We start from the raw sequence: 14,463 nt of genomic DNA, 5'->3' as shown, positions 1-14,463 counted from the left end.
GTATTCGTACCATTCATAGTAGTGAGTGCCTCCTGTGGCGTGCTCACCGCGTGTTGCTTAATCCTGTTCGATGGGTTTGATTAAGGTATCTCTCTGTCGGTGTTTGTGTGTGGCCTGGACCTACAGCAAAAGTGGACAGCTATCAACTACGTAATATATGGGTTGCGGAAGCGATGCTTGGGCCCGTGACCCGTGCAATTATTAACAGCTCTAGAACGGTAGTCACCGGCCAACGTTGTCCTTGGTGCCCGCGAGACCCTGTTGGGCACCTCCCGACGAAACCGATTCTATTTTGATTCTCCTCTCTCGCTCTCTCTCCCCTCTCTGTAGGACCTACACACTGGAGCTCACTCGGTGGGACCGCTCCTCGCTCCTCTAGTTGTCCCGCTTGAAGACACCCTTCGCGTCGGTGCGCACGTTCACCGCGTCCGGGTTGACGCAGGTCGGGATGGCGTTGGACCACTTGCCGTTCTTCAGACACTTCAACATCTTGGCCCCGCGCAGCTCCAGCCCGGCGTCGCACGTGAACGTGATGCTTTCGCCGATCGAGTAGTAGAACTTCACCGACGACATCCGCCCGCTGATGGCTGTCCCCGGGTAGGAGCACGCTTGGACGCCTGACGCCAACAAAGGCAATAGGACCAAAAACAATAGGATAAAAAAAACCATAACCTAACTAACTCCAGTGTCGGACTCCCTCCCGGGGCATACTTACACTTGGGCAACCCGCCGGACCAGCGCCCATTATCCTGGCAGGCGATGATGGGCTGCCCCTGCATCATGTACTCCGGGTTGCAGTTGAACTGGACCACGTCGCCGGCCCGGTACGGTGGTGTACCCTGGGCGTACCCGTTCTGTGGGGCGCCCGGGTGGAAGCACTGTACCTCTGAAAACCCCAAACCCGAAGAAGTCGTCCGTGTAAGGGAGCACCGCCCAGGTCAGCCACCACACCCAACTAGCTACTACTTACCTACGCAGGACGGGAACGGTGCGCCCCACTCGCCGGTCGGCAGGCAGATGGCCTCGCTGGGACCGCGGAGCCCGTAGCCGAGCGGACAGGAGAACGCGGCCCGGCCACCCACCTCGCGCGACAAGATGGCGACCCGCGGGGCGGACCCATTGCTGCTCGGCTGGATCGGCACCTCGCCGCACTCGACGCTCTCGCAGACCGGCAGCGGGGCGCTCCAGTTGCCGCTCGGTAGACACGTGATTTCGGGCGTCCCAATCAGGGCGTTACCGTTCGTGCACGAAAACAACACCCTCGTGCCCATCATCGTTTCCCCAGTGCTGGCCGACAGTCCTCGGCGTACCTGGATCTCGTTGCAGTGCACGGCCTGCAAGGCGGGCGGGAGGCCATTTCAAAATGTTAGCCATTCGAAAGGAGACCGCCCGGCGTTGGTAACCCACCTTGACGACGACCTCGACGGTGTGCGTGTGGCGGGCCGGAGTCACGCACGTGAAGCTCCCGGAGTCGTCCTTGACGGCGTGCATGATGCTGATGCGAAACTCCAGCTGCGGATCACGGCCCTCGTCCGAGCTCCAGCCCTCCGGATACTTGCTGCGGAACGGGGCACCGTTAGCCCGACCTCCGAATGACCCCACCTCGCCCCTACTTACCGATAGTCGTGGCTGACGTTCCATTTCGGGTTGCCGAAGCGGCGCATCCACAGGCACTCCAGGTGCACCGTCGTGCCCGGGTACACGATCAGCTTCCCGTCGTTGCTCTGCGCAATCGGCCCGTTCTGGTGCCGTATCAGTATCGTGGGCGGCTTTTCCACTGTAAACAAACGACCCAAAAGGGGACACCGCATCCCATCAACCGTGTGGTCCGTTTCATAACGCCCTCCCGTGGCCGCCCCTCACTTGCGACACTCACTTGCGTAATCGTTCTCCTGGTTCAGCCCGAAACACGACGGCTTCTGGCCGCTCCACTCCGACCGTACGCACGTCCGCACGCTCGTTCCAATCATGGCGTACTTGCCAATATCCACGCACCTGCAACGGGAAACGGGAAGGAAACGGAGTGCTAAGTGTTGGCCACAAAACGAGGGTAGCATTCCCACGAGGTCCCCCTTTTTCCCGGAAACGGCAACATGATGGTCCGGTGGTGGGCCTCCGAGAGTCCGTTCCAAGCCACGCCCAGCTCCATTCGGACTCGGCATAGCATAGCACGGTCCCATCCACTGGTCCAAACGATCCATAAGTATACTTCGAGACGGTCTGACCAAATATTAGAACATGTTCTCCCTTTTTTCCGAGACTAGTCGAAAGAATTCGGACTTCGGTAAAGAGTTTAAGAACTATCTAAAATTTTGTTTACCAGAGTCTGAAACAAGAAGGAAATTCTTGAGGACCACCTGCCCAAGACAATCAGCAAACAATGTTGTTAGAAATGATCTGAACGGTGGGGTTTGTTTGCGGCCCTTGTCAAAACATTTCCGAAGGGCGTGATTTCAGAAAAGGGGAATGTTTGTTTGGTCCAACATTTATTGACAACTGTTGAAGAAAACAAACTGCTCAGGATTGTTCAAGAATCGCAGTCTCGCGGGTCAGTATTGCCTATATTTTTTTTATAACGAGATTTTTTCCTCTTTCAAACGCATATAATTTCTGATTTAAGAAATATGCGTAATTATGGGATAGTAGTTTTCAGTAACCTAGGGAACAAAGAGCCTATATTAAATTTTGTTTTTACTTGATAAAACAGCTACTGAGCCCAACCATTTTTTATAACAAGTTCGTGGTGATGAGAGTATGAATAGAGCAAGAAAGTTTTGTAGCATATAAGCGAGTTCAAAACTAAAGAAAAACTACACAAAAGTCAAGAATAAAGACAATGCTGATAAGTTTTATGATTCGGAGAGCGTAATCCTCATGGATTACAATTGTGGTTAAGAGTTTTACGAGAACCGCCTGAATACACAGTGGATAAGCAGCAGATAAGTTTTTGCTACACTACAATGTTACATTTCTCGCAAGACCGTCGTAGTTAAGGAGTTTTTGAACAAAAATCAATTTGTGCCAATGACCACCCTCCGCTTTCGACTGATCTGGCACCATGTGACTATTGCCTATTCCCTAAGCCCTAAATTGGCCATGAAAGGATCATTTTATGGCGACATTCAAGCGATTATTCACTAAAGTTTCAATGACAGGATTACAATATGACCGAAGATTTAAAAGACTATTTTACTAGCTTGGCGACGTACAGAATAATACAGGCATAGTATTATAAAAAGTAACATTCAGATCAATCAAAATGGGCTCCCAAATAATTGAATTTGTTGGTCAAAGTGGAAGAGACGCCACACAAAAATTGAAGTACTACACTGGGTAAAATTGGCAGTTTGTTTTATTCAAATGGTGAGAATTCACCGTGTATCTGCAGAATACTGGTTTCATTATCCAACCCGTAAGTCCGCCACCAGAGCACTCGATGGAACTCGTTTAATTTACTGCCGTCGCTGAATTTCCCAATTCACATTCCACCGTTCGATGATCCATTTCTTTTTTGTGTCCTGGCGTTTTATAAGCCCAAGTTCCTGCGGCATAGTTCTCCGCTGACGCTATGCGCTTTTGCGCAATAACCTCGCAGCCGGTGTAATTTGATCACTTTCGCCCGGAGCTACAGCGTGACATTGGATCAAAATTAAATTGCATTCGTCTCGCCGGCCCAGCATATTTGTCCGAACATCAGTGTCGCCTCGCTCTGTAGGCTTCGACCTCGGTCGCGAAGCTGAAATTTATTGCTTCGGCTTACTCCGACCACGCGGCACCGTTAAACAATGGCCCTGGTAGCAGTCGATTAAGCGTTCCACATCGATTTACTTGAATCGGTGGCCTCGCTGACTGTGGGAAGGATAAACCACTACAAGACAGTATTTGCAATCTCCACCGACCGTGAGTTAATGAACCGTGCTCCTGTTACATATATTATCCCCAACAACCGGTGCCGGGGTGCATCATTAAACAGACCACTTATCGGATCCCGATGGACATCGATACACAGCGCGAAGGATATAAAAAGTTTCGGGAGCGATCGGAATGGCGCACTAAAATGTGCGCCGTGTGCGCAAGCTTCACAACGTGGTGCTTGGTTTGAGAAGCTATTTGATCACATTTCCAACGCATTCAGAAATTAAATTACTCTGCCGACCCGCACAAACGGCACACATTTTGACGAAAGCCACCCCAACGCGCCAACGGCCATCGGGTGCTAGCGCAACTTCCGCACGCAACAGCTGCAGCTGGGGGCAAGGAAAAAGGATCTGCCATTTTCACGCTCAGCCACGGCCCTTGCGGATTGGCCTTGCGACTGGAATTAGCACTGGAACGTAGAGCCCGGAAGTTGCCGTCGCAAGTGTTACGATTGATTGAAACTTGCTGAATGTCTGGCGAAGCGCTGATAAGGAAAAGGGTCCCGGAACGGTTCCAAGCGATTAAGCAAAAAAACGAACGGCGCACACTAGGCACCAAGCGGGCGGCTCGTTGGTCAAAAGTATCGATCCTTTTTTCGGAGTCAAAAGTTGCAACACAAAACCAGTGCGCCGTTAACACATTCCTAGTCTGGTGAAGAATTGAACACAGAGAAGAATAAAAACTGGGAAAACCGGAGTTTCCTCGCGACAAATGATGCATTCCGATTGATACAAAAAAAACCCCGGTGAACCCGAGAGCGCCCGCAGTGCGTTTCCACACGGTTTGGCTCGGGAAATTCGATTGGCTCTCCAACCATGGGCTTGGCACACAACCAACCTTCGCCCGGTACTTACACGATCGGCCGGAATGGAGCGCGTTGTTCAGTAGCGGTTCGTTCGGCCACCGTAACGGTGCACTCGAACCGGGTCCGGGTCCTTCCGCACGATTTGCAACCTTCCTCCCGACACGGGGGTTTTGGGCACGCAATTAGAGCGCCAAAAAATTTATCCAATCAACCAGCTGTGAAGTCCTGTGAGCCCCAAAGCGTGGGCCGCATTTGCATTCGGTGCCGAGACCGAGGGTTCGAAAAGGGCACAAGCCGTTCTGGAGTGGACCTCCAGATGGTGGACTCCAAAAGCGTGTGTTTCGCTCGGATGTGCGACTCTCTGTTTGTTTTTCTTTTTCGTTTTTCGCGGTGCCCCCACGGAAATCAGTGAAAAGTTTCGTTATTTGGTGTGCTGCAATTCTCTCGCATAAAAAGGGGGCGAAAACAGGAAAAACTTACCCCGCCACCCACCCGGCCGGACATCGCCCACCGATCAAACCAAACCGTGGAGCGCGAGGAGTGACGGAGTAGAGAGCGTGTAGTGCCGCGAGCCGCGAATGAAAATGGATGAAGTGCGCGAAAGGATGAGGAATTTTTTAATTAATGCCAACGCAAGTGGCACCGAGCTAGCCCAGTTCCTTGCCCGGCCCGGGCGCTCGGTCGCCCGGAAGCCGGTGGCCAAATTTGTAACCCTTCTCCCACCGTTCCGGAAGTCGGCGGGCTGGCCGCTAGCGACGCTACTGGCGGCCGGGCTGCCACTGCTGGCGGTCATCGCAATCGGAAGCTACACCCGGACGCGGCCATCGTCGGTTGCAAATGAAGATGTAAATGAGAGACGGAATTAATTTCGCATAATGAACGCGATCTCGTTACACTTTCACGGACGAACGGGCACCGTGCATCTCGCATTCCTTCCCTGCTCTTTAACCCTCTCGCCGTTCAAGGTCCACGATCCTTGGCCTCTTTTTATCGCACCCCACACTTTGCCCGAAATTGTCCAGAGTTTTACGCGATGACAAGCGAGTGCGATGACGGAACCGGACATTCCGACACCCTTTTCTATTTCTTCCTTCCTCCGTTTCCCTTCGTTTCAGTCGTGTATCGTGCCAATGCCCGCCCAGCTCCAGAAGGCCTTCCGTCCACCGGAGAGCTGCAACTTTTGCCACTCGGTTCACTCGGTCCCACGGCTGGCCAACGTGAGCCCCGACGAGTTTGCCGCGCGGTACGCGTACCGCGGCGGTCCCATTATCGTGACGGACGCAACCACCAACTGGACCGCTACGGAGCGCTTCGACTACGCGTTCTTCCGGCAGCTGTACGCAACATATGGTGCCGGACCGCGAGCCGAAAGGTGTCAGTTTTTCCCCTACCAGACCGGATTCCGCGATATCCACGAGGCACTGGGGTTGCCAGAGGCCCGCGTGCGCTACGAACCGGGCACCGAGCCGTGGTACTTCGGCTGGAGCAACTGCGATCCGGCCATCGTGCGGGTGCTGCGGGAACACTACGGTCGGCCGTACTTTTTGCCGCCGGACTCGGAGAACAACGCCATCGATTGGGTGTTTATGGGCGGCCCGGGACTTGGGGCACACATGCACGTGAGTATCGGATCGCATAATTGGGTCCGCAGCTGCCCGGCCAGCCGGAGCAATTAAGTGGATGGTACTAATCGAGCAAAAAGCTGCGACGTCTGCGCGCGTCTCCGGTCGATTTTGGTCACTAGAGGAACGATGACGTATCGAAGAAATGAACTGGGGGATCAATTTGAAACCATTTCAATTAGGAGGCAAATATCGAGTTTTAGATTCCGTGAGTTCAGTGGTTCTGGTGAACCTCAGCTCTGCTTGAAATACGAACAAAATATTCAGTGCCTTATGAGACCCTTGAGCTAGTACTTCAATAAATACTTCTGTCAGTTGCTGGGTTTACATTCTTCAAATAGAGCCTATAGTAGTCACTAGTGACAGAAGTAATAAACTCAGATGCTTCTGCTTCTGCTTGCAGGTAGACAACGTTCGGCTTCCTTCCTGGCAATCGCAACTAAAAGGCGCCAAGGAGTGGAGCTTGGCCCCTCCACCGGAGTGTCTGTATCAGTGCAACTTTCTGAGTGTCGTCGTTCAAACGGGCGAAACAAGTAAGTCTACCCCTATTGCAGGTGTCCCTCCCGTTGACCTCCCGTTCCTAGAAGGACTCTAATCCACATCTCTTCCACCCGACGCGCAGTCGTTTTGGACACGAACAAATGGTACCACAAAACCAACGTACTTCCGGGCCCGATCAGCATCACCGTCGGAGCGGAGTACGACTAAACTCCATCGATCTTACCTTGATATGATCGTCGTCCCCGGCGGTAGCTCCACGATGTCCTCCCGGATTTCCAGATCATTGTAGAAGCTGACCACGTGCGGCTCGTTGTTGCGGAACATGCACGACCCGTTGGCCGACGGTATCCGGTGGAACAGTGGATCGTCATCATCTGCAAGATGCACCGTGTGTGTTGTGTGTTTTTGAGTGTGTTTGTGTTGTGACTTCTTCAATAAATGTCTCGGCCCGGCTCGGTCCGTTGGCTTACCGCAATTCATCGAACGGCCAATCCACTGGCCATCCTCGCAGATAATCTTCCACGTAGTCTGTTCGCCGGTGATCGACGCAATACAATCGAACGTGATCTCCGTCCCGGACGGGAACCCTTCGTCGCTGCCTTCGTCGAGCTGCTCGCCGTTCTTGTACACCAGCGAACCGTGTGTCTTCCCGGGCGGACCGCACTCTCGCCCATCGTTCTCGTCCTCCGACGATGTCACGTTGTTGCCGTCCAGCACGATGATTGAGCTGCTGTCGTCGTCGCGCGATTTTCTCGACGAAATGTACCCGCAGTTGATCGTTTCCGGTGTCAGCGAGCCCAACGCACAGTCTGTCGGGGTCAGAAGCGAATTAGCGAGCTGGTTTAGTCCAATGGACCCCAATTATTACTTACCCATCTGCACTGCGGCCACACTGCCCATACCACTCTCGCACTGTATCATCACCGAGCTGCCGTGGGCGATGGTCAATCCGGCCCGATACCCACCCTAGCATAAAGAGGATAAAAAACACTTAATGCTTAGAGAAGTGGTTGCCACCCCCCCGGAGGGACCGGTCACTAACCTGATACATCGCGTGCATAATCGGTGGCAGCACGCAAGGAGCCGGCAAACACTCCGGCAACGAGCTGACGGCCCATTCACCGTTCCAGCAGCGCAAACTTGACGGACCCTAGGGTGAGAAAATGATGGGTATTCAAAAAAGGGTCACGTGACGCGCACGATATCGCTCACCTGCGTGTTGTAACCGTGATCGCACTGGAAGTTAATCATCTTGCCATTCTCGGTCATCTCCATCGGTGTGAGGGCGGCCGTCATCGGTTTGACCGTATCGATCGTCGTCAGATCCACGGACGCCTCGTAGTACTTGCCGTGCTCGGTCGAGGGCACAAAGCAGGGCTCTGAAAAATATCACAAAAAAGTCAAGGACGTGCGAAACTCACAGAGACTCCAATAAACTCACTCATACTGCACGTTGGCTTCGTGGGCTTCCAGCGACCGCGGACACACTTGGAGGTCGCGTTCGGGTTCACAATGTTCGACACGTACCCCTTCGTACAGATCACGCGCACGATCGTGCCGGGGCCGAATGTCTCGTTCGGGTCCTTGCCGGGCCGTACAATCTCCAGCTGGGCGTACGGTTCGCTGGCGAGCGGTTCGCACGGACCCTTAAACTTTAGCTTCCTCGCCGGATCCAGACTGTCCGCGTCGGCGCTGGTGTGATTCTGCGCCTTCCGGTTAGCCTTCTGTCCGCGCTTGGTCTCCTCCATGGACCCGTTGTCCAGCATCGTCGCCGGTGGTTCCTTGGCATCACGCTTCCGGCGTATGATCTGCGACTGTAGCTTCTCCATCAGACTGATCGGATCCTCCGGGTAGCTTTCCGTTGCGTTACGCCGATACTGAGGCCCGCCACGGTAGATGTTCCCCTCGGTCCGGTGACTGGGCGTCACTTCCGACGCAAACTGCCAGCTGGTGTGGTACCGACCGGTCAGCGGTGGCGGAAAGTAGTTGCTGTAGATATCGTTCTCGTTCAGCAGTCCGGCCATCGTGCGATTGCTTTCGCCGCTCTCGATAAAGTCTAGCTTGTAGCGTGACTGCTCGTTAATGTCCGGGATGGCGATCGGCGGTGGAACCCTAGGTTTCTTCGTTTTGTTCAGCTTCCCCTTGCCAGGCCGGGGACGACGCGTGCCGGTCGGTGGAGCTCGTGTCGGTACCGCCGGCTGCTCACGGTCCCGGCCGTTCTGCGTTCCGCGGCTGTGACCCACCATGTCGGCGGTGGACTCGGGATACGCGTGCCATCGGCCATCCTGCACGTGGATATCGTCGTGCATCTGCATCGTCCGCGCCTTGTTCGACCCGATCAGGTTCTGCACGTAGTTCCGGTACTTGGCCTTGATGCGCTCATAGTACTTGCTGTAGGCTTTCTCCACCTCCGACAGCTCCCGGCGTTGGCGCATCGAAACCAGTTGCGGCTCGTAATGGCCACCACCACGCAGCCTCAGCGTTCGTTTGGCACGCAATCGCTGAAAATCATTAAACGTGTAGTGGCGCTTAGGAGCAGGGGCCCTCTTGACCAACCGGTGCCCGGCCACCGCCGGGTACATCCGCTGGTACGCTTCATGCTCCGCCAGCTTCCGCTGCAGGCTGCGATAGTGCTGTTTCAGGTGGTGCGACCGCTGGTAGCGCCTCCGCAGGTCGAGCGATCGACGCCGGCGGTTCCACCGCAGCCGCGGATGCTGGCCCGGGATGCACATCGGCAGCTCCGTCGGGCTCCACTTGCCCCCGATACAGGTGGCCCCCGGGGGCCCACTCTCGATCACGTACCCCTTGTCGCACTCGTACATAATCTGTTTGTTGTTGATCACCTTCCGCACGTACGGCCGGTAATCGTACAGGCCCATGTTGCCCACGAGCAGCACCTTCCCGTTCGGGATGTAGCCCGGGAACTGGCAGTACACTTCGGTGCACTGCGGCATCTCGCCCGTCCAGTTACCGAACGAACAGATCAACACGTAGCTGTTCGGATCCGCTATACCTTTCCCACCCGGTGCCGTTAGATTGTAGCCGTCCTTGCACTTGAACCGAGCCCGCATACCGTGCTCCGTTTTTGGGGCCAGCACCATGCCAAACTTGGGCGGCTTCGGCATCGTCTTGCAGCGCGCCGGAGCACACCGTGGAATCACGCTCCAGGTGCCGTTGTTACAGGTCGGCGGTGACAGGGAAGAGAACGGGAACTCGTAGTGCTCGTCGCACATTACCTCCAGCACGGTACCGTGCTTAACCTTCGAGCTGCTGCTGCCAGCGCCAGCACCCACCACCGGTACCACCGTCGTAGCGTTCACGTCGATGTCGAACTCGATCGGTATGACCTGGCCCTGGGAGATGGACGGGACGACACACGGAGCCAAACACTGGGGCAGCGGGTACCGCCAGCGGCCATCGATCTGACACACCGAGGATGTGTTGCCCACGAGCAGCATCTCCGGGTGGCAGCGGAAGATGATGCTCGCCCCGAGTCCGGTTCCACTCTCTATGTTCTCCAGCCACCCATTGTACAGGGTTCCCGGGTGGCCACAGTTGATTTCTAGGAGAAGAGAAGTGTTTGAATCTCTCAATCCAGGTGCACTGGCCACACCGTACCTACCTTTGCACGCCGGTAACGTTCCGGTCCAACGCTTGTCGGCCCCGCAGCGCCGAGAGCTCTCGCCGACCAACGTGTATCCGTAGCGACACTCGTAGCTCACCACCGAGTTGTACGAGGTGCTGGTGTAAATGGCCTTCCCGTTTCGGGGGTTCTCCGGGGAAGGGCACTGCACCGACGTTACGACTAGCGATAGAAATATATTTCAGAATGTTTTCGACCACCCCGGAAACTTTATCCCAAGAGCAACGGTTCGTCAAGGCCGTCAGTTTCCGTCTCTGGCATCAAAGCAAGCCTATCGGAAGTTTCATGTCGGAGTTTCCGACTCGAAGGCTCGGGAAGGCTGTAAGTTACTGTAGAAAACTATCTAGAGGCTTTCAACTAGAGAGATGCCATCGATAGCGAGACAAGATAAGAAACGGACGTCACATAAAACACATAAACAAACACAAGAAAACTTTAAAAAGATTAAAGAAACACATGGATCATAATTTCTTTCGCAAGTCGCAACCATTTGAAGAAGGACTCAGAGAACCAGACAACGGAACGGACACTTTGCTGCAATTCTCGAAAAGACGAAGAAGGTGTCTGTGCGTGCGGTGTGCGTGTGTGTATGGTTACGAAGCGAAACCCAAACGAGGATGATCCGTGGTACCTGCCCTTAGACATCACCTCACCGAAAGGCTGAACTGCACTGTGTGTACGTCACACGAATCACGAATGCTCGCTGCCCTGTCTTAATCGTACTAATCATCGGCACATTAGAATGAGACCAGAAATCCACCACCGCTTCAATCGCTAATACTCGCACATTCGCTTCATTTTGTTTAACACCTTCTTCTGCCTTTTCTTCATTGCCCAGAGTTCTCCGATTCCCTAAATTACGGCGCGCTACGTCAATCGACCGACCGATTTCTATTCGGACACTAGCGAAAGGTTCTACCGGAGAGGACACCCAACAACATCAGCTCGCATCAGAGGCACGCAATGAGGCAATGAGGGCGAGCGGAAACGTACGGTTAAACAAAACGAAACGAAATGAAACAGGTATTAGAGATTGCGGCAATGAATTTATTCAACAGATAAACGTCACACTTGAGTACAGTTTGAATCGCGTGCCAAGATCTCATCATGATGCCATGTGACATTCGGTCGTTACGAGCCCCTCGAGACATGTTTATGCTCCTCGATGACCCATTTGTTTCTTGTGATTTGTTGCTTTTTTTGCTTGCTACTGTTGCTACTGACTGCTCCTGTCCTCCGACGATCTACGTGTCGTGTTCTACTGCTACGGCTTGCTTTTTTTTTAATCTGTGGCGATGAGCGTGTGATTTTGCACGGCGCAACCAAAGTGGCATCCGAGACGTGAAACGATCTTAAGAAGCACACACAGAAGATACGCTAAGTTCGAAGATCTATTCTACGACATGGTCCTACGATACTGGTCCGCGCCTTGACCAACCCCTGCGGGCAATCTAACCTGCGCGAAGTTTATGGTCTCTATGGCTCTGCTATCCTTACTTGGGGTTACTCCTTATACTAGCGGGGGTCCTGGATGGTCCTGTCTCTACAACTCTATGCGTGTTACTTTAGGTTAATTATCAGGTGCAGATGGCTTCGAGTACATCATAGCGGATAGTATTCGATCGATCCGTAAAGGAAGCCTCCGTCCTAGGTGGCAAATGCTTACAAGAGTGATTCACGCTGGTACACAGTGCACAGTGCTCCTTTCGGTGAAGTACCTCGGGCTTACACACTGATCTACGCATCTACTCAGCGGCCGGTTGAGCTTGGTTTTCCAGGGTAGAGTGTAAAACGAAGAGTGGAGTAAGGAGTTAAAACAACTGTACAATGGTACGAGTACCGAAATGCAAACAGCGCAGGAAATCGCTTCCCCAAGAGCGAAAGCTAAACGACGGAAGCTGAAGCTCCCACGGACTATTAAAGCGAACAAACCTAGAAGCACTTGAGCAAACGTTAGAGAGAGAGACTACTTACGAACACAGGTCGGCAGCTCCTTCGGGGTCCACGATCCGTCCGCTTGGCAGTAGCGTTCGGCGCGCCCAACCAGCTCGTATCCTTCGCCGCAATGATAGGTAACCTTGCCACCGAAGGTGTAGCTCTCGCCGGCGTGCCAGCCGTGCGCAGGATCCGGTGGCTGGCCACAAGAACGGGCTACAAACATACGGGGAGGGTTCATTAATTTGCATTCTTAATCGACACATATGGCGCTAAGATACTCACGTTCGCAGGATATATCCGGTCCGTACCAGCTAGCCTGTCCGTCGACGGCCAAACACTTGGCCCGCGGAAAGCCGGCCGTGGCGTATCCGGTGTGACAGTGGTACTGGACCGTCGAGTCGAGGTCAAACGTAGCCTGCTCCGGAAGGGCCGAGTGTCTCGCGTGCTCGATGGTCGGTGGCTCCAGACAGTAAACTGAGAAACGGGAGAATACGTTAGTGGCTCCAAGGGTCAACGAAACGCCCAAAAGGGCGGGCCAGTTCTTACTGTTCTGCTTGCAAACCGGCTCACTACCGGCCCAGCTGCCATCCGCCTGGCAGAGTCGGCTCTGCAGTCCAACGACGTGATACCCGTGCGGGCAGCTGTAGGTGGCCCGCGATCCAAAGTGCTTCCCGGACAGCGTCACCGAGCCGAGGCTCGGTTGCGGTAGATCGGGACACTCGCGATCCGGCTTGATGCACGACATTCCGCAGGCCCCGTCGCACAGACATTTCTTCTTTTTGCTCTTGCAGTCCTCGTCCGACGAACACTTGCGCAGACACTTCTGGCCCTACGGGTGGCGACGACGACGACGACCACGGACACCGATTAGATACGGACGGGTCGAAGAAAAACAGGAAAAAGGCCGACAGAAAACTCACCAGCAGCGTCGCTTGCTCCTCGTCCCGCGGGCACTCGGTCGAAGGTGAATTCCTGGGATTCTTGTAAACACGCCCGTCGTCGTCCGCCTCCGATGACTCCTCGTCCTCGTCCCACTCCGAATCGTTCTCGTCGTCGGCCTCGGTAACGGCCACCGTTGGCACGCAGTACACTGCGGGGAGAGCACCGGGAGAAGTTTATCAATCCCGCGGTTTGCAATGGACCCGGCCACGGTGGCAAACGAAAACAACCCGAGCCCGTCGACCGCGACCAAAACAAACTACGCACGCCCGCGGGCTTAATTTGGCCACAGTCCAACGCGGTGTGGTCATCGCCGTCGGCCGTGCAAAGTGTTTTTATTTTAGCTCTACCAAAATGAGGTAAGCTTCAAAGCGCTAACGACCGATCAAGTACGCCGCCGCTGTCGCCGAGGCAACTAAATAGTGACTTACGAGTGACACCGCTGAAAAGTGAGGTTATTTTTGCCAAGCAAGTTTGTTTGTCTATTCAGATGTCAAATGCGTCCGAACCGTCGACGGTCCTACCCAGTCCCAAAAACCTGATAACATCTTTCTGCATCCAGGTACCGTCATATTTCATTTTCGCAATGACCCACGGTCCACTTCGCGGGATCCACGTTGTTTCCCCTCGGCGACAGGTTTCGGGTCAGAAAATAATCACACCATCTCGTGTGAATCTTCACGTTCGAATTCCACTGCCCTCGCTTCCCGGCCAAGTGCCGGCTAACCGTAGCTCGTAACTCGCCGAGAGACAACCGCCGAGATCGGTGCTAAAAAAAGCCTAACTCACCAAGCGGACCAAGAGCTTGTAACCCCCAGACATAATGTCTGGTCTGGCGGTTTGCTACTCGCCGAGCAAGACAGATAGTGTGAAAGAGCGAGAACGGCGTGGGCCCCGAAAACAGCCAGCCCCCGATATCGTACGATGCCGGCTACGGACCGGCCAGACACGGTAATTGCTGGCAAGGGTGATAGAGTGATCGTGTGACACGAAACAACGGAAAGTTTCGAGCAGAAACACACTCGAACTTAGTGCCGTGTCCGAGGATCCTGTAGCGAATATTCTTCTAAGTAGGCTAAGATAGGTATATAGGTATT

General features: G+C 54.1%; 2 protein-coding genes across 2 annotated transcripts in view; one reads left to right on the top strand and one right to left on the bottom strand.

Annotated features, from left to right (window-relative positions):
* Positions 1-375: 375 nt before the first annotated feature.
* Positions 376-14,463, bottom strand: part of LOC128275658 (sushi, von Willebrand factor type A, EGF and pentraxin domain-containing protein 1-like) — a 15,944-nt gene continuing 1,856 nt past the window's right edge. The window contains exons 2-18 of the mRNA XM_053014239.1: positions 13,348-13,517; positions 12,974-13,256; positions 12,710-12,901; positions 12,464-12,640; positions 10,469-10,651; positions 8,288-10,408; positions 8,059-8,225; positions 7,889-7,996; positions 7,719-7,812; positions 7,317-7,655; positions 7,070-7,220; positions 1,877-1,995; positions 1,618-1,777; positions 1,408-1,558; positions 971-1,334; positions 716-886; positions 376-617 (exon numbers count right to left, since the gene is read on the bottom strand). Coding sequence (XP_052870199.1) covers positions 376-617; positions 716-886; positions 971-1,334; positions 1,408-1,558; positions 1,618-1,777; positions 1,877-1,995; positions 7,070-7,220; positions 7,317-7,655; positions 7,719-7,812; positions 7,889-7,996; positions 8,059-8,225; positions 8,288-10,408; positions 10,469-10,651; positions 12,464-12,640; positions 12,710-12,901; positions 12,974-13,256; positions 13,348-13,517 — 5,192 coding nt within the window. The remainder of the gene's footprint in view (positions 618-715; positions 887-970; positions 1,335-1,407; positions 1,559-1,617; positions 1,778-1,876; positions 1,996-7,069; positions 7,221-7,316; positions 7,656-7,718; positions 7,813-7,888; positions 7,997-8,058; positions 8,226-8,287; positions 10,409-10,468; positions 10,652-12,463; positions 12,641-12,709; positions 12,902-12,973; positions 13,257-13,347; positions 13,518-14,463) is intronic.
* Positions 5,483-7,053, top strand: LOC128275659 (bifunctional arginine demethylase and lysyl-hydroxylase PSR). The gene is made up of 4 exons (XM_053014240.1): positions 5,483-5,568; positions 5,839-6,342; positions 6,749-6,878; positions 6,968-7,053. The coding sequence occupies exons 2-4, from the start codon at positions 5,854-5,856 to the stop codon at positions 7,051-7,053; spliced, it is 705 nt and encodes a 234-aa protein (XP_052870200.1). The 5' UTR covers positions 5,483-5,568; positions 5,839-5,853.

Source organism: Anopheles cruzii, chromosome 3 (assembly GCF_943734635.1).
Source record: "Anopheles cruzii chromosome 3, idAnoCruzAS_RS32_06, whole genome shotgun sequence".
Taxonomy (NCBI): domain Eukaryota; kingdom Metazoa; phylum Arthropoda; class Insecta; order Diptera; family Culicidae; genus Anopheles; species Anopheles cruzii.
Note: the sequence above shows the minus strand (reverse complement) of the source record. Positions and strands in the feature narration are given on the sequence as shown.

Excerpts from the sequence above, each read along its gene's own strand:
- LOC128275659 (XM_053014240.1), top strand. The coding sequence starts at position 5,854 with ATGCCCGCCCAGCTCCAGAAGGCCTTCCGTCCACCGGAGAGCTGCAAC. Across the intron at positions 6,343-6,748 it reads GACTTGGGGCACACATGCAC|GTAGACAACGTTCGGCTTCC; the intron begins GTGAGTATCGGA and ends TTCTGCTTGCAG. Across the intron at positions 6,879-6,967 it reads CGTTCAAACGGGCGAAACAA|TCGTTTTGGACACGAACAAA; the intron begins GTAAGTCTACCC and ends CCCGACGCGCAG.